Below are 25000 nucleotides of genomic sequence, written 5' to 3'. Positions count from 1 at the left end.
TCTTCTGCATATACAGAAGAAAGACATCTGGCATCATAATCCATCAAAGGCTTTTATTCACAATCTTATATGCAGGAGAACCATTGATACGTATTTGTTCGAATGACTATATATGCATTTAATCCTTCATTCTTTGGGTTTAGAGCTTTTTCTTTCACAAAGCAGAGGATTACAATATTTACTCTTTCGTTTCATGGTTTGTTAGGTGTAAATTTATAATGATGGATGGAAAATAAAAATGTGAATGAGACACCAGAAGTAGTAACAGTGTTAGTGACAAGGTCGGGGGTTTTAAGCCTCAGAAATGTTAAGCTCCAGGCTGTGAAATGTATGTATGTGAATGAAATGCTTCTTAGACCTATTGAGTGACTTTTACCCCTTTAAAGTCTAAAACTTAAAACTGAGCAGGTGAGGGCAGCTTGGTGGTGCTGGGATTTAAACTTCCGAACCAAAGTCCAATGTCTTAATCATTGAGATACCATATTGATCTGCTAATAAATATGTGTGTGTGTGTGTGTGTGTGTGTGTGTGTGTGTGTGTGTGTGTGTGTGTGTGAGAGAGAGAGAGAGAGAGAGAGAGAGAGGCGTGAGAGACTGAAGCCTACCTTCTTCTGCAGAATGCAGTGGAAAATGAAGATGAACATCCCTTGCAAGGAGTTAAAGATGGTGAAGAGGTAGGCCATGATCACCGTGTTCTCATTAATGTACATAAGACCGAAAGCCCAAGTCAGGCCAAGTAGACACAGCAGAGCGATTGCACCAATCACCCATGATCTGAGAGCGCAAAAAAAAAATAGAGGACAAAAATTACTACAAGAAAAAAAAAGAGTATACACACAAACCAAGAGAGCAGAAGAAGAACGATATGAAATGGGACCCCATTAATGACTCGAGCCAGTTATCATTATCTAGGGACATTACGATGTTGTCATTTTAGTGGCTTGTATTCGGACTGGAACAACATCGAGAGCAGAATATAAACAAGCCACGTACTTGGGTCATTATTCGCTGGGAATCAAATGTCCCGCTGGCTGCTGCGCCTCGACGTCTTTGAATCTGCTAGGCTGTACTTAGCGCTGAAATCCACAACCATTTACAGACGCCGTTTATGCGTTAAGGTCATCCTCGCTCACTTAGTCACAAACTCACATGCTGTGTGTAAATCATTTATACTGAGTCCCATGTTACAGTGACAGTAAAGTTTGACATTAAACCTAGATCATTAGCGAGAGTGAGTGTGTGTGTGTTTGTGTGTGTGTTTGTGAGAGAGAGAGAGAGAGAGAGAGAGAGAGAGAGAGAGAGAGAGTCGCTGTCTAGAGAAAGAAAGTGTATCATGTATCACGGAACTGCCATTATCTTAATCTATGTTCATACTAGCAAGTGACAAATCACTTGTGTCAGCTGCATTTTGTTGCTTGTGGGCGTACACTTTTCAGCATTTATTTCTATTTTTTTGGTTGTGTGATTTACATGTTATGTTCTAGGCTACACACTGGCTTTACTGACAGATTAGCAAGAAAAGCTACCGCTATTAACAACCTGTATTAGTGACACCACAGGCACCGGTTTCCTCCAAAGAATATATGTGCACAATTAATGAGAGGCATAGTTTCTAAAAAGATTAAATAAACGCACAGTTATTTGCTTTTCTCATTTTAATGTTGGTCAAATAGCAAATGGAAACTACAGTATTTCACAAACGTGAGTACACCCCTCACATTTCAGCAACCATCGCAGTGTATATTCTCAAGGGACAATACTATAAAAATTATAAAAAAATAAATAAAAATTAAAAAATAAATAGAAAATATATTTTAGAGTATTCAATATGCAGCTTGTATATCAGTACAGATTTACTGCCCTCTGAAAATAACTCAACATACAGCCTTTATTGTCTAAATAACCGGCAACAAAAGTGAGTACACCCCAAGTGAACATGTCAAAATTGTGTCAAAGTGTCAGTATTGTGTTAACAAGATTGTTATCCAGCACTGCCTTAATCCTCCTGGGCATGGAATTCACCAGAGCTGCACTGGTTGTTACTGGGATCCTCTTCCACTTCTCCATAATGACAACACAGAGCTGCTGGATTTTAGACACATGGCCCTTCTCCAAAATCTGCTAGAGAATGCCCCACAGGTAGGATAGGGTAGGAAAACTGCTGTTCAGCCCAGTTTTTAAAGGAAGGGCATCATGTTCAGCTTCAGAATTTCACAGTACATGTTGGAATTTATGTGCATCTCAATAAACCGCAGCTCCCCAGTAGCAGCAGTACTCATGCAGCCCCAGACCACCTCCATGCTTCTCTGTAGACAAGACACAATTTTCTTGGTTCCCTTCACCAGGGCGTTGCCACACATGCTGGACACCATCTGAGCCAAACAAGTTTATCTTAGTCTCATCAGACCACAGAACATGGTTCCAGTAATTCATGCTCTTGGACAGGTTGACAACAAACTTGTTGCAGTGTGTGGCATATGGTCTGAGCACCTTCCACTTCTGCAACCTCTAAAGCAATGCTGAAGCACTCATGCGTTTGTTTTGTTAAGCAGCTTCTGCACCTGACGCACAGGACCAGGACTCAACTTCTTTCAACAACCCCTTTTAGTTCTGTTCTGAGTGGAACCTGTCTTGGATAACCTCTGTATGACCCTGGCCACTGTAGTGTAACTCAGTTTCAGGTTGTTACCGACATTCTCATCGTCTAAGCCATTTTTGTGAAGAGCAACAATTCTAATGATCAAATCCTTTAGAGAGTCTTTACCATAAGGTGCCATGTTGAACATCCAGTGGTCAGTATGAGAGAATTTTACTCAAAGCACCAAATTTTAACTACTTTAATACAAGACACACATATTTGTATGGTAAGGCAAAAAACGAACATGATGGATAAGATGGTTAAATGATGTACAGCTGTTATCACTGAGGGTGTACTTACTTTTGTTGCCAGCTATTTAGACAATAATGGCTGTATGTGAGTTTTTTCAGAGGACAGTAAATCTGTACTACTATACAAGCTGCACATTGACTAAAATATATCCAAGTTTAATTTCTCAAGTATTGTTTCTTGAGGAAATATACTTAAATGGTTGCTAAAATGTGAAGGATTTACTCACTTTGGTGAGATACAGTAATTGCAGGTAAGAATTTTAGTTGCACGAGGGGAGCTGAATAAATGTCTAACCACATGGGACACAGGATAGGAAGTTGATCATTTTAATTTTTATTTATTGTATTATTATTTTAACATGTTCTACCAAATTAAACAAAAATGTTTTCAATGTGGCCAATTTCTGACATTTCTCTGAAAAGATGATGCTCTTAAACTGGTCTGCATGTGGTTTCTCATTTTGCTTGGACAGCAACATCACCTTAAGTGAACTGTTACATACTCCACTTCTTTTCTCTGTTATGCTTCATTATAACTTCTCAACAGCACAAAATTATGACAAAAATCGGATTGAGTAGCACAAACTTTGTTCTCGGCGGCAATGTATCAGACAGGTATGGGTTTTTAGTATCACATATGAAAAAAGATAAAATCAAAATTGAAAATGTTTTTTTGCCATTCACACAACAAGAAAAATATTGGATTTGGTTTGCTTTTGACGGCTAAATGTAGCCTTTGTCACATGCTTGTGTTTATGATGATCAAAAAAAGTAATCTGCTATACCAGAGGTCTATAGAAGCACAGTCCTCATTTAGATCTATCTACATCTCAGCAACACTAACAGATCCTAAGGTGTTACTAATCATTTACAGTAAATTATTTTGCCTAAGGCAGCTCATAAAAACTGGTCAGCAGGGTGAGAGGTTTTCATAGGTTTTTATTTTTTTTATTTCATAGGTTTATTTTCCCGCTCTGATTTAATTAGAAAAACAACAACTGGTGCATCAAAAGGAAATCGATCTCAATTAATCTAATCTGTTAACACACCACAAATTGGTATCATAATTTATAGTCACCAACATATTAATGCTTCAGCACCAACTAGTCGCTGTTCATCAATGTTAGACACATTTTAGTTTAATCTTCATTAGTTGAGTTACAACAGGACAAAAATTAAATACTAGATTGCCAATAAACGGACAACAAATAGGTTCACACAAACAAAAGGTTTTGTTGTGATTTTTCAGGCACCGACATTTTGCATGACTCTTAGGAAGGGATAAGTTTAACATATTTAGTGAACTTGGATTGAACAATGGAGACGATGAAACTATACAATCCAATCAGAGCAAACACTTTTTAGAGCAATCCTTCTGATTGGCCAAAAAGCCTTACCAGTGGACATGAGTAAGTTTCAAGCATCAACAGTATTCTGAAATCATAAAAGAAGAAATGGAAAGAAGAGAGAACAACAACAGGAAAAAAAAAAGTGAAAAAGGAAAAGAGTGTGAGATGAGCCTGATGAATGATTCATCAGTGTCATAAATAAACTAAAGCAGAAGTCAAAGAGATTGAATGCATAAACAGGAAAGAAGAAATAAATACAAAAATGCACACATTCAATAATGATGGTATAAAATAGATTTTTTTTCTATTGCACCCAATTTCACACTTATAAGAGATTCAAACAGATTTTTATTTTTTACACTTTAGGTGTGACAGCCATATGAAAATCAACAGACAATACCCCAAACACACACACACATATATATATATATATATATATATATATATATATATATATATATAGGGAGAGAGAGAGAGAGAGAGAGAGAGAGAGAGAGAGAGAGAGAGAGATTTTCAGGTCATCTTTTTTGGTAAAATGCTCCAGTCTGTTTTAAAGCCAAAGAGCAAATCAAATTCTCATTTTAAAGGCTGGATAATTCTAGTAAAAAAATTATCCTTTAACTTTCAAGTTAATGGCTGCATTTTTCCAGTCCGAAATGAACCTTGCAATATGTAAGCAATATGAGAGGGGAAAAAAACTCCTCAATGAATGTATATCACTAATCTCAATAAGCACAGACTCAACCCATTTTACTTTTTTAATAAAACTTGTTAAATAAATAAATAAATAAATAAATAAATAAATAAATAAATAAATAAATAAAGCATCATAAAGCTTTGTTTAGGTCATCTACATCAATTCACTATACATGTACAGTATGTGAATTAGAATACTATATAACAACTGTTATAATACGATGATAATAGCATATTAGCATAATACTATTGTCATAGGCTAATGCAAAGAGTGTACTCTAAGCAGTACACTGATAAAAGAGACTTGAAAACAGCTAGCAGGTGATGGAAATTGTAGTCACATATTGAAAAAAAGCTAGCGAAGAAAGTTATAGAGAGCACAGAGTGTACATTAGAACCAGAAAAACAGATTGTGTTGCTAAAGATTACAACTAATGAAATTATAAAATTAGGATGGAGCCAAACCAGGGAGGGACTTCAAGACTGCAGCAGTCCTGTAATTTAAGCCTCAGTGCTTGTGATTTGTTTTGTACACATAATCTGCAAGAGCTGCAGTCTGATTGGCTTTTCATACCTTAAACTTCTGCATAGTAAAGTTTGTTGGATTTTAATTTTGAAAGTATTGCTTGAAGCAGTCAGTGGTAAATAAATGTGATCATCTGACAATTGATGTTTCATAATTATGTTATGTTATGAACGATGAAGCATTGAATTCTGACTGTTGCCTATCCAATATCCTTATACAGACTTAGCATTAGAAAAGTCAATTCAAATCAATCTGAGATGACAAACATGTTGAAATTTTGACATGTTTTTAGAATTTTTGTAAAAATTATTATTATTATTATTATTTTTTACATCTCTAGAAGAAATCTCCAGGGTCATTGCTTTGTATCAGTCAGTGGCAAAGGTGTATTTAAATTTGTAAAAAATCTTTAGAATGGAGATCTTTAGAATTATGCTTTTTTGTTTTGCTGTTTTTAGTTTGTTGTAATGAGATGAACTTGTTCCATAAACATTCCAGAACTTGATGTAACTAGAAATGGATAACATGTCTTTCAATTAATAAATTCACGATTTGTTAGCACTGATTGTTGTAAATTGCTGTAAATTAAGAATTAAGGGCTGTCCATAGCCCACTGTTGATTACTTTACAAAAACATATTGTATCCTTACTTATAGGCGTGTTTAAAGAAGTTATGTGCAATGTGTTTCCCTTTCTAAAAGACTTTAAAGTAAAACCATTTTTGGAAACGAAGAACCTTTCCAATGAAACATTATATAACTTCTGAAAGAGCCTATTTTCTCTGAGAGCGTAGGTAAAAATGCATGAAATACATCTGGAGATAATTAATTTTAGAATAGAAATGTTCTTGGTAAACTTCCAAAGCCACTGTACTGACATACCCCATTACTCTTGATTGAGCTAATACCTGAGGCGGTTATAAACTATGCTAAATATTTTCCTAATGTTTTAAACATGACATGCTACGACAGCATTCGTTTGATGTGTTTGCCTTTGTTGATCTTCGTCCTCCTCACTAGACAATCAGATGTTGTTGTTTTGTCTGGCTCTAAACTTTGCTTAAGTCATTCACATACAGATTCATTCACCTGCCTGTCCAAAAGCAAAGCTTTTCACATCTGGTCATTTTTTCTTCCCTCAAATGGCATTAAGTTCCAGCTCTTTGTCAAACATTAAGGCTCAGATCAGAAAAAGTTGAGGTAAATCAAGTAAAAAAAAAATAAATTAAAAAATCTTTCAACTTTAACATATTTGATACATTTTCTAAAGCATATACTTGGTCTCAAGCAAGAATTCATATTTATGTACTGTATAAAGACCTGAGCTTAGGCATGCAGTAAACATGATGATAATGATATTGACCTTAGCAGTCACAATGTTTTTGATATTTTGGATCCAGGTTTTAGGTTTCTCACTCCTTCATCAAGAATTATTTTCTTTTTTTTACCTCACATCACCAGAACCATTGACCAGTTCATTAGCACTTGTATGTGATTAAAACCTTGTGAACCTCTGATTCTTTCAAAATGTCTTCCAAAAATCTTTAAAATTTAGTGATGCAAAGTTCAGTTATGTTCAGCTACAATATGAATGATTTAAAGCATGTTAATATGATCAGCACACATACAAAAAGAAACCAGCTACATGATTATACAGGGGAGCTGACCACCTGCCTAATATTTGGTAGATACTTCTAGTAAGCTTTCATGGCTCGGATAGATGCACAGTTATATAAAGATCTGGGGGAAAATCCTCACCTTTAAACCTCTGTTATGTTCCTCAAACCATTTTAGAACAGCTTTTGCAGTGTGTCAGGAAGCATTTCCTGCCCACTGCCATTACGGAAAACTGCTGCCATCAATGGATGTTTTTGGTCAACAAGGTTTAGATTGGTGGTGCATGTCAAAGAAAAGCATACATGTGGACACAAGTTTTGCCAGCAGAACATTGAATAGGGTATCATACTGCCCTTGCTGGCTTGCCTTTTTCACAAAGTGCATCCTGTTGCCATTGCTATCCCAGGTAAGTGGCATACAAGTAAAAGAAAACAAAAACATACGACTAAGCCACCTTTATCCATTCCTCGATAACCCAGGTCTAATTCTCACAAAAATTTTTGGTGATTTCTGTGGAGGACAGGGGTCAGCATGGGCTTGCCAACTGGTCTATGGCTATGAAAATCCATACACAGCAAGCTGTGATACACTTTGAGTTCTAACACTTTTCAAACAAAGCCAGGATAAAATATCAGTGAGTCTTTTGGTAAATACTAAACATTGTATATCAGAAACACCCTAAAAGACTTGCAGTTTTGCAAATGCTCTTACCAAGTCATTTAACCATCACAGTTTGGTGATGTCAAAGTAATTTTCTTTCCCATTTTTTCTGCTTTCAACACATCAACTTCAAGAACACACTGCCCACTTGCTGCTTAAAGTATCTCAGTCCTTGTAAGCCAATGTGATAATCAATGTTATTCACCTGTCAGTGGTTTTAAAGTTATAGCTGATTAATGAATTGTTTTAAATGTTTAATTATTAGAGTTTAAAGGTTCCAGGGTCGTTAATCAAATCTATCCTTTTTTCTTAGTAAGGTGGGTAGCACTTGATTAATGGTGCTTGGACCTGGAATAGAACAATAGTGTCAGTCCTAGTGCTGAGCTGGTGCCTCTGCAATGTGAACATTTCTTTAGCAACACAACCTGTTTTTTTTTTTATCTTAACTTTTGCTCTCTTTTCTCTTGAAACACTGCAAGGTTACATCCCATTATCACATATAGCCATTAGTACATGAGGTTGAGAGTTGATTCATGCTTTCTCTGAAACACCTGAAGCCAAATGCCACATCATTTTCTTTTACCATCTTAAGGCAGCTAATTGTGCTTGAGTCTACTCTTTATGAAATTGCCCAGTCCCACACTAATTGACAGAGGGTGAGAGAAACAAGGCCATTCTTTCTTTCACATGGCCAATTATGCTCTCTTGGTGGCCTCGTCATAGACAGACATGCTATCATTAAGATTTCACCTCCTGGTGTTCAGGATTGTTTCACATGAATATCCTAAAGATCTGCATTTCAGTTTCAGTGCATAAAAAAACAGTTTATGCAAAAGTGTCACTCTTTAATGAGTCTCAATTCTACCTGAATAGTGTAGATTTGTACCTAAGAACTGCTGCTCTAATCAGAATGACACTCCGTTATTCAAAGGGATCCATATTCTTTATAGTTTTACTAAAATTCATGTTTTGGGTAACAGAAACACGCACACAAAAAAAAAGATAAGCTGAGATCTATATTAACTACGAAAATTCAACATCATTTATTAATAGTATTGTTCCCTTAAAACCTTTGTTTTACACAAAAGGCATTCAGGGACATTGCAGAATTTTTGTATAGATCATTTGAGCTGAAGAGACTGCATACTTATCCTTCAAAAACCATGCTCAACAAAAACATATGCCATTATTTAATAACTCATTAAAGTAAATTTAAATCCTGAATAAAAAAAATTGCCTCCATCCGACACACATTATAAATTCGTGACACTGGCCGTATTGAGTTATCAAGGGTGCTCAAGTAACTGTCAGTGCACAAGGTAAAAATTATATTAAATATAAAATAGCAGCATGCAGTGCAGCAAGGACTATTGTATAAGTTGTTGAAGCTATGCTGTTTAATTAGACCAAATTTATAGTAAGTATGGAGATTATTACAACAATGAGTATTCATGAAGCACTACTGTTTTTACAGTTTACTATATTGCCACTTGTTTGTGGGCACCTGCTAATACGATTTGTATGTGATTTTTGAATATCCAATTCCACATTTACTCCCCATTTGCTGTTGTAATAGCCTTCACTCTTCTGGCAAGTGTTTCACTAGATTTTGGAGTGTGCACCTTACAGTACGGAAACCTGGGGTGCAGGCTGTGTTCCAATTCATCTCAAAGATCATCTCAAAGATTCAATAGGGTTAAGGTCAAGTGCTCTACAACAGGCCACTCAAATCTAATCTTCTAATCTAATCCATGTAAAGCTTAACACCATGGAGCTGGCTTTGTTCACAGGGAGCTTTGTGCTGAAAGAGGTTTGGGTCTCCTAGTTTAACTGAAGAGAAAATTTTATTCTACCACATCCAAAGACGTGGTATCACAATATCACAATTGTTTGCCTACATCTTTTTTGGTAACAGTTTGGGGAAAAAACACATATTGCTGGAGAAGTCTGGTGTCCCAATACCATATAGTGTTTTATGAATAATTCTTATGTTTAGATGGATTCAGAGTCTGGTTTTTGAATCTTTTTTGTCAGAAGCCATTGTACGAATACAATTCTATTGAATTTATCTTCGTGCTTCTGATGATAGAAACAGTGGCAGGGATAAAGGGATAAACCTTGACTATGAGTTCCTGAGGAACTTTTCTATATTTCCTTACTCAAAAGTCATATTTTTTTCTCCATAACTCTGATCGCTTTCCTGAATGTAGGCCACGAAATTTCCGTTAACCAAATTTACACCCAATTACAAACATCAAAAGGAATAACTAAATAGGAAGTACAAGCCATGTAACCTAGATTCAGAAATTACGCTCAAGCACAGAGCTAGAAAGGACTGAACACTCAGAAGTGTACAGCAAACACTTTGTTTCTTTTCACTGACCCCCTCAATTACAGTAGCACAAATCCAGTGGAGTTAAAGGTGCTGAAGGAAGTAAAGACTTTCATAGACCAAGAGTTAATAATATAGTTGTAACAGGTTCTCAAAGTGTTTACATATAATATGTTTGTAGGTGTAAATCTAAGTGAGAAATAGATGACAATTTGGGCCATGAGTCAAAGAGCAAGAAATATGGACAACACAAGAATCAAAGCCACACAGATACACAGCCACAAACACTTACTTGATGTTGTCCAGGCAACCAGAGTCAGGCTTCAGAATAGCAGTGTGGTGGAACATCTTGTAAAGTGCAATGCCCAAGAAGATGACGTTCAGCTGCAAACACACACACAGACACACACACAAACACGGTATTAGAACATACTAAGAAACATAAATTGCTAATGCCATTGTTCCTCTTTTTCTTCACTCTCTTTTTTCTCTCTGTCTGTCTCTCCTCTTTCAGTCCGCAGTGGTGTCAGTGGTGTACTGTCTGTCTTGCTGGGCTTTTAAAGTTCACCCCAACACACCCTGACTTTCACATAATTGGAAAAATGTCTTCTGCGGACCATTATCTGCATCCCGTTGTGTGTCTGCATGTGTGCGTTTGTGTGTGCTTGTGTTTGTGCATGTGTGCGATGGAGGGAAGGGTGGTAGTGGTTCCATAGAGTGTGTTCCTGTGTGACTGTATCCATGTATTTACATAAATGTTGAACTCTGTGTGTGTGTGTGTGTGTGTGTGTGTGTATGTGTGTACCATTATAATGAGCGTTGCAGGACCAATGAAACTCCAGATAAAGTAGGTGTCTAACCGTAGCCAGCACCTGTAGAAGGCAGATAGGGGAAGAGAGAGAAAGAGACAGAAGAGGAGGAGGATAGACGGAGACAGAGATAGACACAGTGAGCCAGAAATACCTCCCAACCTAAATGAGGTGATCTCATACATTCCTGCTCATCTTGGTTTGATGACTGGAACATCGTTAGAACCTTCTGGAATGTCCCGCGGTGCCCAAATTGTTCGGAACATAAACGAGTGACTGACGGCCAGTAATTGAATTATTAAACTCCTCATCTCTTTTGAATCACCTCTAAAGCCCAGTGCGTGTATGCATGTGTGTGTGTGTATGTGTGTGTGTGTGTGTGTGTGTGTGTGTGTGCATGTGTGAACCAAGTGAACAACTATGCATGCATTACCCATTACCCAGGAGCGGAGTCTGTATGGAAATGAATGCAAAAGCCAAATGAGATTATAAATACTTTATAGTCTCCAACAGGGTGTACAAATGATGTACAGCAGGACAAAACGATGCAGACAGTACTTTTGTCATTTATTTCATCGTTTACCGAGCTGATCATGTTTCCAGCCTCCCACTCAATGACATCATCTGTTCTCAAGGGAACATGCACTCACTCCAACTTCTCTCTACAAGCTCAAAAAAAAACCCCACTAGATATGTTTAAAAAATTATGATGATTTTTAAAACCTTCCATATATATATATATATATATATATATATATATACACACACAAAGGTACATACAGCCATTATTGCCAAAATAGCTGGCAACAAAAGTGAGTACGCCGTAAGTGAACATGTCAAAACTGTGTACAAAGTGTCAATATTTTGTCGGAGCACTATTGTTACTGTATGTAGCACTGACTTAATCCTCCTGTGTAGAATTCACCAGAACTGCACAAGCTATTACTGGGATCCTCTTCCAATTTTTCATAATGACAACACAGAGCTGCTGGATGTTAAACACATAGCACTTCTTCATCTTCTGCTTGAGGATGCACCACAGGTGCTGAATAGGGTTCAGGTCAGGAGACATACCTTCAACAGTTTGCGCCAGATATAACATTTAGAATTGAGGCCGTTCAGTTTTGGTTGTATCAGACCAGAGAATCTTGTACTACACAGTCTGAAAGTCCTAGAGCCACATGTCTTCCATTTTAGAACTATAAAAGTGTGTGTCTTTCCAAATCATGTACAATCAATTAACTTTTCCACAGATAGACTGGAGTCAAGGTATAGAAACATCTTAGCAACAATAGAAAAAAAGGTTAGGTGAGGCACCTGAGCTAATTTTCATGTGTCTTGTTCCAAGGAAACTGTTTATATATATATATATATAGTAACAATGTGTCGTCATAACTGTTTTTATGACAGTCCCTGACACCGACTCCAAAACTAAGAATATCATACCCTCCAACATTTATTCACCTTGAACCTAAAATGCGTGTATTCCTTTGGGGTATTTTTTTAGACTACTGAAAGCAAAGTTTTTACTCTGTGACCCCCCATTAATATTTTATACTAATATTAATATACAGAAAATATTACAGGGGGTGTTGAACAGCTTGTTTGACAGTTGACTTATTATTATTCTTGTCACGGTGGACTTTGTCCTTAGGACAGACAGGTGGTGTATTGTTTGTGTCAGTGTGTAACAGTGTCATTTCATAATTGCACGAATTCCAAATAAAAACTTGCTGTGAATTTTTGAACTTCAATCATTTGTATTTCAGAGAAGGATGTCGAGTTGTTTGTTCTGCCAGACTCCGGCAGAGTCGCATAATGGATGGTGATCAATGTCCAAATTGTCTGGGATCAGAACATCTTCGACAAGCACTTAAAGAGCTTTGTTTCCAACTGAAGCATAAGTGGAGTATGGAGTGAATAGAAGAGCAGGCAAGTCTGTCGAGCAGTCATGACCTCAACATACTGGCATGTTCACACAGGGCAAAGAGTCAGACACTCGTAGCAGTGTGAATGCTACATTTGTATGCATGCAAGATAAAAGACTCACTCTGTGGTGCAAAACACTGGACATGAATGCCCTACCTTTCACTGTACACTACATGTTTTATCTAGCGTACATGTCAGCTAGAAGATATGTGTTGGCAATGTCTAAAACTAGGCAAAACTTTTCTTGAACAGGTGCAACATCTCAGATTTTCAAACAGAATAATGCCAGGGCTCTTCACTTATACCAACCACTGGAAAATGTCAACACTAAGTGTTCAGTTTTCATTATATCGCATGCATCATGTATCTGAAACCAGAAATTCTTCTAATGGTTATGGTGCTGCAGTTTTTAAAAAACAAACATTATTTTTAGTTAACTTAAAATTATAGTTGAATTTGGATTAGAAAATCTGATTTGGATTGAAAAATTAAACATGACTGTTACTGAATATGGAGTTTTGGAGAGTGTTTGTTACTGTATTAAAACATTTGAAATTGTTTGTTACTAAATTTTTATAAATCTGGGTAACTGTGTTTGTAGATGTGAGGTTAATAAAAAAGAAAAAATAATTAAGATCGTGACTGAATGTAAAGATTTGAAGTAGAGTAATTATTGAATTTAAATTTTTTAAAGTGGGATTATTACTGAATTTCGAGATTTGTAGTCCGATTGTGGCTGGATTTTGAGAGCCGAAGAGAGGTAGTCACAGTATATTGAGATTTGAAGTTGAAGTAAATTGAGATTGTAACTAAATTAAAGATTCGTGTGATTTTTAGTGCAGTTAAAGATTTAAAGTGAGATTATTAAAAAATTGACGAAATTATAATGGAATTATTGCTAAATTTAGAGATTTTAAGTGAGATTGCTACTGAATTTACATTTACGCCATTTGACAGACGCCCAGAGCAACAGTTGAGGGCTAAGGGCCTTGCTCAAGAGCCCAGCAGTGGCAGCCAGGTGGTGCTGGGAATTGAACTTGTGACCTTATACCGTAATATACCACTAACCACTTAGCTACCACCTACCTATTTTGAGGGTCAGACTGTTATTGTCACTGAATTTGCAAATGTAACGTCAGGCTCTTAATAAATATGTAGATTTGAAATGTGTTAAATTAGTGAACTGAGTGATCTAGTCAAGTCTGATTGTTGGATGCAACATACAGTTACTAAATTGTAAGAATTGTAAATTGCAAAAATTCAGATTATCATTTATCCCATTTTAAGCCTTATCATTAATCACTTATCATTTCTTAGCTAATAATTAAGATGTGACTGATTACACCTTTTGGATTCATTGTTTAATCAGTCTTTTAGAGATTTTAAGAGTGATTGTTGCATTAATTGTCTGTGCCTGTACTTACACATGATTCGTGCCATAGCTGCGGTAGTCGACGGCAGCGGACACAGCCACAATGAGCGCTGGTACACCATAGCCAGTAAGGTAAAAATACTTGGTTCGAGAATACTCGCTCTCAAACACCTCCACCAGCATGATGTAGAGTTGCACACCTTCCAGAAACATCCATGTGAACGCAGCCAGGAAGAAGAAGTGAAGCAGAGCGGCAAACACTGCACATGCAATCTGTGAAACAAACACACACACACACACACACACACACACACACACACACACACACACACACACTTAGACAGGGACAATATACCGGTATGATGACATAGTGACAAAATAAAATTATAAATTTTATTCTATTATCATTATTTCTGTATTACTATATGTATATAATAAATAAACATAATAAATATACACAGTATTAACAAAAGTATTGAGACACCTGATTTTTACTTGTTACTTTTACCACAAAACTGGAGGCGCATAATTGTATAGAATGCCTTTGGATACAATAGCGTTAATTTTCCCTTCACTTGAACTAGGTGACCCAAAACTGTTCCAGCATGACAGATGTAAATATACTTTACATGGATTGCAGTGGAAGATCTTGACTAGCCTGTTATAGAGCTCTGACCTCAACCCTAAAAAACACCTCTGGAAAGCTGGATGCCCCCCAGGCCCCCTCACCGTACATGCATCAGTACATCAAGTATGCTCCGGAACATCTTCCCAGAAGAGTGGAAGTTAGTATTAATGTAAATGATAAATAAATGTGGAATTAAACATGATTTTTTATGGTCAGGTTTCAACATTTTGTCCATATAGTGTATTTCCAGGTGTAGCAGATGGCAAAAAATACAAGGCACTTAATGTACTTGGGGAAAAAAATAAATGTTTCTAAAAGAAACAGAATATATCTCAAAAACAGAGTGGATGCAGCCAATTGAACTCATTAAACATTTATACAGGCTGATTTTGTGAAAACACACACACACACAGACACACACACACACAGACACACACACACACACACACACACACACACACACACACACACACATTCACCTACTATGATGCTATTAGTACATAATTCATGTCTTGATTACAATTTGAAAGCAGGTCTCACTTAAATGAGTTTTCTCAATGGATTTTCCACATTATTGCTCTCGCACACTCGCATTCTCAGAGGACACGAGCAGGTTTTCCGTTATTAACAGGAGGTCAGAGAGCCACTCCAATCTGGTAATTAACGACAGCCAGGCGCCAATCCTAACCACTTACAAGACGGCGGGTGTATATATGCAAGGGCACGTGTGTGTGTTCATGTGTGTGTGTGTGTGTGTGTGTTTCCCACCCCTTTCTAAAAAACAGACACACAGAATTCCCCAATATGATTAACAGCCTTGATGGCAGTGCTTTGGGATGAGTCACTCTTTTATCAACACAATAACATTAATACACATGAGAACCCTCGGTACCTGTACTTGTATAAGATTGTAACTGTAAATGTAATAATGGCTCATGAATAAGGGCACATTTGTCAGAAGTGAACCGCCCATGCAACTGAGGGATAAATTAGTTGTTGTTTTTTAAAAGTGTTCTTGAGAAACATTTCACAAAGTACTATTTTAGCTCTTTTTCACAACTTTTTTTTTCTTTTACTTTCTTTTACTGGGTCAAAATTTGTCACTAATAAGCAAACACAAGTAATAATACAGTGGCAGCGTCGACTGTTGGGACGCTCTAGTTGCGCTCTGAAAGCAGCACAAGTTGTATAAAGAAATGATCGTTCATAAATGATGGCTCTTGCTTGTACACAATCAGTTTTAAAAAATATATACCGGTAATTTTTTTCATTTTCTGAAGGTACTGCAAAATCTTAATACACACAAACACACACACACACAGATACACAGAACTCTGTGTTATTCCAGCAATAAACCATCAAACCATTTCAATATAACCACAAGTGTTTATTGGGAATGTTACAAATAAGTATTTCAACTATTAATTTAATAATCAAATAATCGATTTTGTCAATAGAGTTTTTGTCATAGTTTTATAAAAGCAATAAGCTACTTGATGACGCGCTGGGAAAGTCATTTCACCTTTCACGATTGTAACACCAGTATAACACTGTACCTCACACCCTCGTTTGGCTTTAACACTGTAAATTAAGCAAGGTATTGATAGTTTAGCTTCTTAAGGGTTTTCAATGGAATATTTAAATGTTCCAATTCAATTAGAGTACATTTCTCACAATTGAAACTGGTACTACCTTACATTAAATTTCTCAGACATTAATATTTCCATTTCCAGAAAAAAGGGGTGTACTTTCTTCTGTAACTGTAACGCACAAGACCTGACCTGTGGATGAAATCGTAAACTGATCAACGCGTATGCTGTGCCATTCTTAAATGAATAGAAATAATGAAATTTTAGCACATTGTTGTGGAATTAGAGAGATATAAAACTCCTCAGAGTGCTGTTATTGGAAAATAATCAACTCTGGAGAGGTAACAATCAGTGGCGTAAAGTATTTGAGTAAATGAACTTCATTACTGTACGGTTTTGGCAACTTTCTAGTTTTACTGAGTATAAAAGATTAAAAGCAACTTTTGCTCTTTTGTCAACATTTATTATTCAATAGATGTACTTTATACTCCACTATATATTATTGTTCAGTGAACATTACTAATTGCATTTTGCACCTCTGTTATAGATGTTATTAAGGCTCAACAATGGTCAATAGTAACATACTCTAAAACTTTTACTCAAGTCTTAAAGTAATTGAATTGATGCCTTTTAAATTGTAATGGTGTAAGTATTTTATACCGCTTGTAACAATTTTTATGTGAGGGGCAAATCACACTACAAAGGTGTGTGTGTGTGTGTGTGTGTGTGTGTGTGTGTGTGTGTGTGTGTGTGTGTGTGTGTGTGTGTGTGATTCTCACAGGCTGGTCTGAACGGTAGATGCCGACGAGGAAGAGTGTCTCGGCGATGAAAAGTGAAATGCACAGGTTCTTGTGGATGGTGTTGCGGTCGCTCTGCAGGCCACGGAAGAAGCAGAAGGTGAAGATGCAGATGAGCAGGCAGACAAGCGAAAGCAGGATCCCCACCCATGTGATCATATCCAACAAGGTTGTTTGCATCTGATCTGCCTTCTGTGTGACAGAGAGAGAAGAAAAATGTGAGGGGAGAGAAGAATATGGAAAGAACGGAAAAGAAAAAATGGAATACAATACCTGGGCGAAGAGTTAATAAAGAAAGGGGGAGAAGATTGTGAAAAAAGAGGAAAAATAAAGAGGAAAAAAGACATTTTTGCAAGAGGCAGAAAAAAAGAAAAATATTTTCGATTTACAGTAAGATATGGAGAGTTTGGGAAAAAAAGAAAAGAGAACAAAGAAAATAAATACATTTGTGAAAGATCTGGGGAGAAAAATGAAAATAAAATAAATAGAGCATAAAAGGGCAACCATTGAAAAAAAAAAAAAAAAGGAAATGTAGATTTGGTGTGAGAGTTTGACAAAAATCATAGAGAGAGGAAGCAGTTAAAAAAATTATACATAAATGCAAAATAACACCATGTAAAAGGTATATGTCATAAATTTGGATATTACTGCCAGAAAAGGTTTATATAAACATCTCATAAACAATCAAGGACAATAAGAATGTAATACGATGAAAACAAGTACATCCCCTAAAGACATTGGTTTAAAAACTTGAGTCTTTTGTCATTTCTGCTAAAATCTGTTACTTTCCTTAACCTTGATTTTATTTGGATGTACACTTTTTGAAATTCTTGCCAGCCATATGTGTTTTTTACCCAAAATGTTACCACCATGTGGGAGGCACACAGTTAAAAAAAGTATGCCTATGGCTGTTGTAGCATTATCTTTTCACTTTGAATGAACTAGGATACCCAAACCTGTGCTATTTGACCATCCCATCCACATTTAGTCCCTTTTTGCTGTCAAAATAACCTCCACTCTTCAGGGAAGATGTTAAACTAAATGTTGGAGTGTGCTTGTGGATATTTGTGGTTTTTCAGCCACAAGTGTGTTTGTAAAGTCAAGTACTGATGTAGGTGAGGAGGCCTGGGGTGCAGTGTGTTCACATTCATCCCTAAAGGTGATCAATAGGGTTGGAGCTCTTAATGGAGCTGGAATTGTGCACAGGGACATTGTCATGCTGGAACACGTTTGGGTCTCGTAGTTAAAGTGAAGGGAAAATGTAATGCTAACACATTCAAAGACATTCTGTAAACGTTTGGCATATTCACTGCATTATTGGTCTTTACCCTTTTAACTACTGATATCTGACTACTGAAAAGATCCAATGTCAGCTGAGGAAGTAGCAAAGCGTAGAAAAGAATGGAGCCGTCAATCAAACATGCGTGTTTAAATTTCTCCTGCACTGTGTGCATGACATTTATTGGTGGTTAAATTGCTATTAAGTTCAATGAAGGTAAAATATTTTGGCTGATTAATTTGATTGTATTAAACAGCTATAGGGATCATGGTCCGTGTGATCTCGGCTGCTGTGTAGAGAACAGATGATGAGGGGGAAAAGTCACTCAGCATGCACTGTCTGAACTATACAGAGCAGAAACAATGCGGCTTATCCATCAGTGGCTTCACGGCCTTCGAGTGTTCAAATAACAAATACATTTCATCTGCAGTATTAGAAAATGAACTGAAGCATAGAAAACACACACTATGTGCTCACAGAGGCATGCACACACACACACACACACACACACACACACACACACATATACACACAAAAGCACAGAGCAGTTGAATAATCATTCATCTGTCCATTCAATGTCCATTAATGCAGCAGGGAAGATGAGGAAAAGAGGCATTGCTGTGTGTGTGTGTGTGTGTGTGTGTGTGTGTGTGTGTGTGTGTGTGTGTGTGTGTGTGTGTGCGTGCGTGTGTGTGTGTGTGTGAGTGTGTTTAAGGTCAGCTCTGCCCTCAGTACACAGCATTTACATTTATGTATATAATGACCTTTATGCATTTTGTGCCTTAACAATTTCGGCACCCACCTCACATTCATAAATGCCATGGCATACTTTAGACCCATAATATGTGCACCATTAATATGTGTGTGTGTGTGTGTGTGTGTGTGTGTGTGTGTGTGTGTGTGTGTGTGTGTGTGTGAATATGAATTTTTTATTGCAGATCTATTTATCAAATCTCCAGCTGACAAATTTTACCCTCAGCACATGAGTGATGAATGTGTGTGAGAGTGAGCGTGTGTGTGTCACACAACCTAAGAGAGGTAACATAAATTATGAGCTGCCTGTGCTCGATGACTTCAAGAAATCTGATTCTCTTCCCCACTTTTGTTCTCCCTCTTGCTCCCCTCCCATCTTCTTCGCCATTTGATAATCCTGATTTACTTGTGGTTTGGAGGATTAGACAGAATGTCTCTTGCAGCGAAGGAAGTGGAAAGCTAAATGACGCCCACCTCCATCTTGTTACATTAAATGATGGATCAGAACCTAACTGCTGAACTAAAGGCAAAGACACACCCACTCAGGTTCTCTGTGATTATTTCACTGCTTCAGATCCATACATAATGATCTGAACAGGATTATTTAGTTTTTATTCTGTTTATAACATGTCGATTTGCCAACAATTATATGCTTATATGCAGCTTTATACATCCAACATGGTTATAAAGTTCTATATAAATGGGTCTATAAGTTTAGTGTCTATAAGTTTGTTCCTTATATTTCCTTAAAAAGAACAAAAATAAAATAAAAAAAATATTTTTTTCCTTTGTTATTTATTATACACTGACCAGGCATAGCATTGTGACCACTGAACAGGCATAACTTTATGTAGCTGCCTAATATTGTGTTGGTTCCCTTTTGCTGCCAAAACAGTTCTGACCCATCAAGCATTAACAGCATTAACTTCTTCAGCAATTTAAACTAGAGTAGCTTGTCTGTCGGGGCAGCCTTCGCCCCCCACGTGCATCAATGACCCGGTCGCCGGTTCACCACTGTTCCTTCCTTGGAGCACTTTTGATAGATACTGACTACTGCAGACTGGGAACATCCCACCAGAGCTGCAGTTTTAAGAGATGCTTTGACCCAATTGTCTAGCCATTACAATTGCCCATTTTTTGCTTTATTTCTTTCTGCATTACAGCTGTCTCATTCTGTAGGTCACGATGGCTACAGTTATTTATAGGCAACACATTTGTTTGAAAGACCGATTATAATTGGTCTGCATACTTTACATTAACTATAGATGAGTTTGATGTCATAAAACATCCATTGGACAAGTTGACTGCAGTGTGTCTGTATTTTTTCCCATGCCCATGTTAACCACACACACAGATATGGTGAGACAATTGATGGCACATCGACTGTTGTAAAATTTAACACAAACTGACATGATAAAAACTGTAATTTCACCATAAATTCATTTAATTAAAGTATACTACTATGCTACTATGTTTAATAGCACATTACTAATAGTATACTACTTTTCTTTACAGTCATCTTACTATTTTAAGTCCAGGGTAAAGCAAAGTAAAGCAAAGAACTTCAACAGATACAGAGTGATAGCTTTTCTTTTGTCGCACTACACAATAAAAACTCAAACTTTTCAATAACTTTAACAATGTTAAAGTTAATTTTTGGATTGAAAATTTATATAATTGAGAAATATTTATTGTTGAATTTGTAGCAGACAGAAGTCAAAGATCCATAGCACACCTATGTATCACGAATCATGGCTCAGTAGCACACTTTACTTATGTGAAAGCACAATGGTGCATACCACAATACGTACTGGTTACCCACTGCAAACAGGAGTGCATGTTAACCTGGTGTTAGAACATGCTGCTATAGGAAGAAAAATCACATCTGTTTTATTACTTTCCAATAACAGCATGCTTTATCAAATAACTACAAATACCTGAACTGTTCTTAATAGAATACTATTGTGTTATATTTATGTAAATATATTCACATAATGTGACCAAGAATTCAAAATATTTAAACTGTTACCTCACGATGATGCTGGCAGGAATTCAATTCAATTCAATTCATTTTTATTTGTATAGCACTTTCAACAATAAACATTGTTTCAAAGCAGCTTTACACAGATAATGTGGTGATTAAAAATGAATATGTTCTTTATAAATGTAAGTTTGTCCCTGATGAGTGAGCCGGTGGCGACTGTGGTGAAGGAAAAACTCCCCGAGATGGCATAAGAGGAACCTTGAGAGGAACCAGACTCAAGAGGGAACCCATCCTCATCTGGGTTGCACCGAATGTCCATTTGTAGCAGATATAATGGAATGTTATTTATAAGTATTCGGCATCCCTTCAAATTTACGACTTAAGAATTGTAATTTTTTTAATTCCATTAGACTGGCAGGCCTGATTGCAGGAGCAGATGGTGCATTGCTGGGTCTCAATTTTTTTTGGGGGGTTGAGGGGGTGGGGGTACAAGACATGCAGTTTTCTCAACAAGCCAGTTCCGGCTTGCTAATGTTGCTTTCCTTCAATCATAACAATGTCTGGGTGCATATTATAGGAACGAGAGATCAAACTACTGATGCATGTTGCAACAGTTTTTTTTTATTACTTATACTGTTGTTTTTTTCTTAAAGTATCTTTGTTGCTTTTGTTCCAAATGTTAATAGAATACATTTTTTAAATGAAATCGCAATAAAATGATTGTAAATATTTAGTTACAATACAAAAAAGTTTTTTGGGTAAATTATCTGCACAATAATTATCTACCTACCCCACTACTCTCTTTAAATATATTGCATAGCTATAATGTGACTAAAGTGTTAGATAACTCCTTGCCAGCTAAACATTAACAGCTGTAACAGCTAGAATGAGTCCCAATACCCTCAACTGTAATTGATTTGCTAATACAAAAATTATCGAAGCAGTCTGCATGTTGACACCTAGCGATTGCCATTCTTTTAGTACCACAAGCATCACCAGCATTTTTATTATGCTAGCTAACGTTAAGGATATTAGGAATAAAGTTTAGCTTGAGCCAATGCATTTCCACTGACTAAAATCAATCAGTGATTTCTAATTTAACTTGTACTACAGTTGTTCCTGGAGGATGGGTATTAATGGTAATACATTTCTAGGAATTTCGATTAGCATTATCATTTGATTCATCTGGACACATCCTCTTTCTACATCTACATTCTACATCGTCTTTCTACATCAATCCTTCTCCTAAAGGTGACCCAGCTGATGCTAATCAAACCACAAATTGTGTCCAAGTCAAGTCAAGTCAAGTCAAGTGGCTTTGTCCAGATGGCTAGCAAACAACTTTGCTCCAAGGTTATCCCCTTTTAAACCACAGCTACCTAGAGGCTCCCTCTGCTGCATTTGTTGTATCATGGATGGCATTGCTCTCCTCCTTCAGGCAAATGCACTAAAAGCTTTAGCCAGAGAACATGCTATGTATCCTGTGCAAATGACGCCAATAGGGCAGTGCCTGAGGGACTCAGACAAAAGAAGGATTCCTGGTCTCCAGGTGGTGACTACAATAGACAATGGGAAATTGAACTGCTTCTCCAGGTAAACCAGCAGGCCCAAGGTCAAAATTCCTGCAAATGTTTGGCAGGTTTAATCTTTGGCACTACGTTCTACACTCTGGTTTAGCAGATGTGATGCAACATATTCATGTAAAATGGCAGGTTCTTTTAGATAGTACACCTTGTGATTATTTTAACTTTCTTTTTTAAATACCACCCTTCCTGCCCCAGAGGAGCATTTCACTCAGAGATTGTCATAATAATTACTGGTAAAGTTTGAGGTTTTCTTGTGGACAGTATGTTTCTTTAGTGTAAGATATCTATCGATGTCAGAAAAGAGCAAGAATCTGAGGCAGATCACAGATTCAACCAAACTGGTCAGATAAAGACTGGAAAAAGCTCAGGTAACTTTTTCTATCCTAATTCAAATTTTTTTGTAATCCGTTGAGTTGCTTTTCTTTTCACCACTGTTGTAAATAGTGATTGCCTAAGTTACTCTATCCTTCATGGCAGCTCAGTTTTGTCTACTTTTCTCTGCCCTCTCCTATCAACAAGGTGTTTCCACCCACACAACTGGTGCTCACTCTATGTTTTTTGTTTTTCACACCATTTTGTGTAAACTGTAATGACTGTGTGAGATTAATTTAAACCATTGTGATGTTTGATGTAAACATTAATAAAGGATCTCTACCTGTATTTGCATGAAATTAAGCATTGTGCTGCTGTCATATGTATGGAAATTTGGAAAACTGTATAAAAAACAAAGTGGATGTACAGTATTAGTGTATCCATGACCTCTCAAAAAAGAACTACTATTCTTTACTTTTCTGCTCTCTCCTTTCTGTTTTTTTTTTTCTCTTTTCTCAAACTACTTGTCTAAAACTTCTTCAGAATAAATCCTCAGTTTGATTTTTTTGACACTATTACTCCTCAGTGCTCCAAGCACCCTGGCATTCCTGAGAAGCCCCCTTCTCGTTATCAATGAAGCTGTTGTTGGAGAGGAAGGTGCACAGCTGGTTGAAAACTATGCTGGAGAAATTCTTGGCTTTGACAAGTAACTGGGAGATGATGTGGAACTGAGTGAGCTGCTTGAAATTCTCCTCCATGGGGATCCAATTCCCTTCTGCAAATATCCATTGTTCTGGAATTTTGCCCTACTTTGAGATGACTCAGAGAATCTTCCACAGTTGTAGCAAAAGTTTAAAACAATTCTTGCACGTTCTAAAAGAGACCACTTGGTCTGGAGTGAGTTTGGTCAAACTCAATCTTTCCTTGAACTTTTCTCAGGTATAAGTTTAAATCATTAAACCACATATGAAGGGATGTTCAGGAGTCTGCATTCTCCTTGGTTCTACAAAAGCTGTTCAAGTCAAACTGGGTAATTTTACAGGTATACTGTATGTAGATGTTAGCGTGGCAGTACTACATGCAGTAATAAGTGGCTAATGTGTCCTATTACTGATAGGCGGCGCACATGTCGCGGGCCGGTCCAGAGGCCGTTAATCAAGATGACAGAAAACAGTGTTAGTGCTGGCATGGAACAGCATGAGGTGATGAAGTTTCTTATGAAAAAGGGCATAAAACCCGCAGATATCTACAGAAGACTTCAAGCACAGTACGGTGATGAGATGCTCAGCCGCAGTAAGACATTTAAATGGTGTAAACTTTTCAAGGATGGCCTTACACATGTCAGTAATGATCCTGGTCGTGGTTGTTTCCATTCCACATCAGTCATTCCTGTGAACATTCAGCACGTGGATTGACTGATCCTGGATAATCGACAAGTTCCTCGAAGGTCAACATTTTAAAACGGGTGACGAAGTAAAGCAGGCTGTCCTAGGATGGTTCAGGCGTACTGACAAAACTTTCTATACCAAATCTTTGTGTATAAATGTAGCAGGTTAGTATGTCAAAAAATAAATCAAATTTACACTCCTTAAAATTTGTTGATTTATTTTATTTGAACAAAACAGTCCCGGTTTGACTTGAACACCATTTGTAGTTCCACAATGCACTCTTATTGAATCCCAACCACTTGACTATCATCTTGAAGTCCCCTTGGGTATGTAACTGGTTAAGGTTCTTTGTGCTTGATTTGTACTTCTCCACACAGATGGCTCGTCCCAATTGCCATCTTTTTGGGGGTTTCAACCAATCTTTCCTGATCACTAATGACTAATTTCACCACTTCTCATTTTACATTATTTGGTCATATGTTATCATCCTGTAAACTTTTCAAATTA

At 36.9% G+C, this 25000-nt stretch overlaps 1 protein-coding gene across 1 annotated transcript in view; it reads right to left on the bottom strand.

Moving 5' to 3' along the window:
* Positions 1–25000, bottom strand: part of adgrl3.1 (adhesion G protein-coupled receptor L3.1) — a 205987-nt gene that overhangs the window by 14904 nt on the left and 166083 nt on the right. Inside the window, 5 exon segments of the mRNA XM_046842822.1 lie at positions 605–773; positions 10360–10451; positions 10873–10939; positions 14230–14450; positions 17174–17383. Coding sequence (XP_046698778.1) covers positions 605–773; positions 10360–10451; positions 10873–10939; positions 14230–14450; positions 17174–17383 — 759 coding nt within the window.

This window comes from Silurus meridionalis, chromosome 28 (assembly GCF_014805685.1).
Source record: "Silurus meridionalis isolate SWU-2019-XX chromosome 28, ASM1480568v1, whole genome shotgun sequence".
Classification (NCBI taxonomy): Eukaryota; Metazoa; Chordata; class Actinopteri; order Siluriformes; family Siluridae; genus Silurus; species Silurus meridionalis.
Note: the sequence above shows the minus strand (reverse complement) of the source record. Positions and strands in the feature narration are given on the sequence as shown.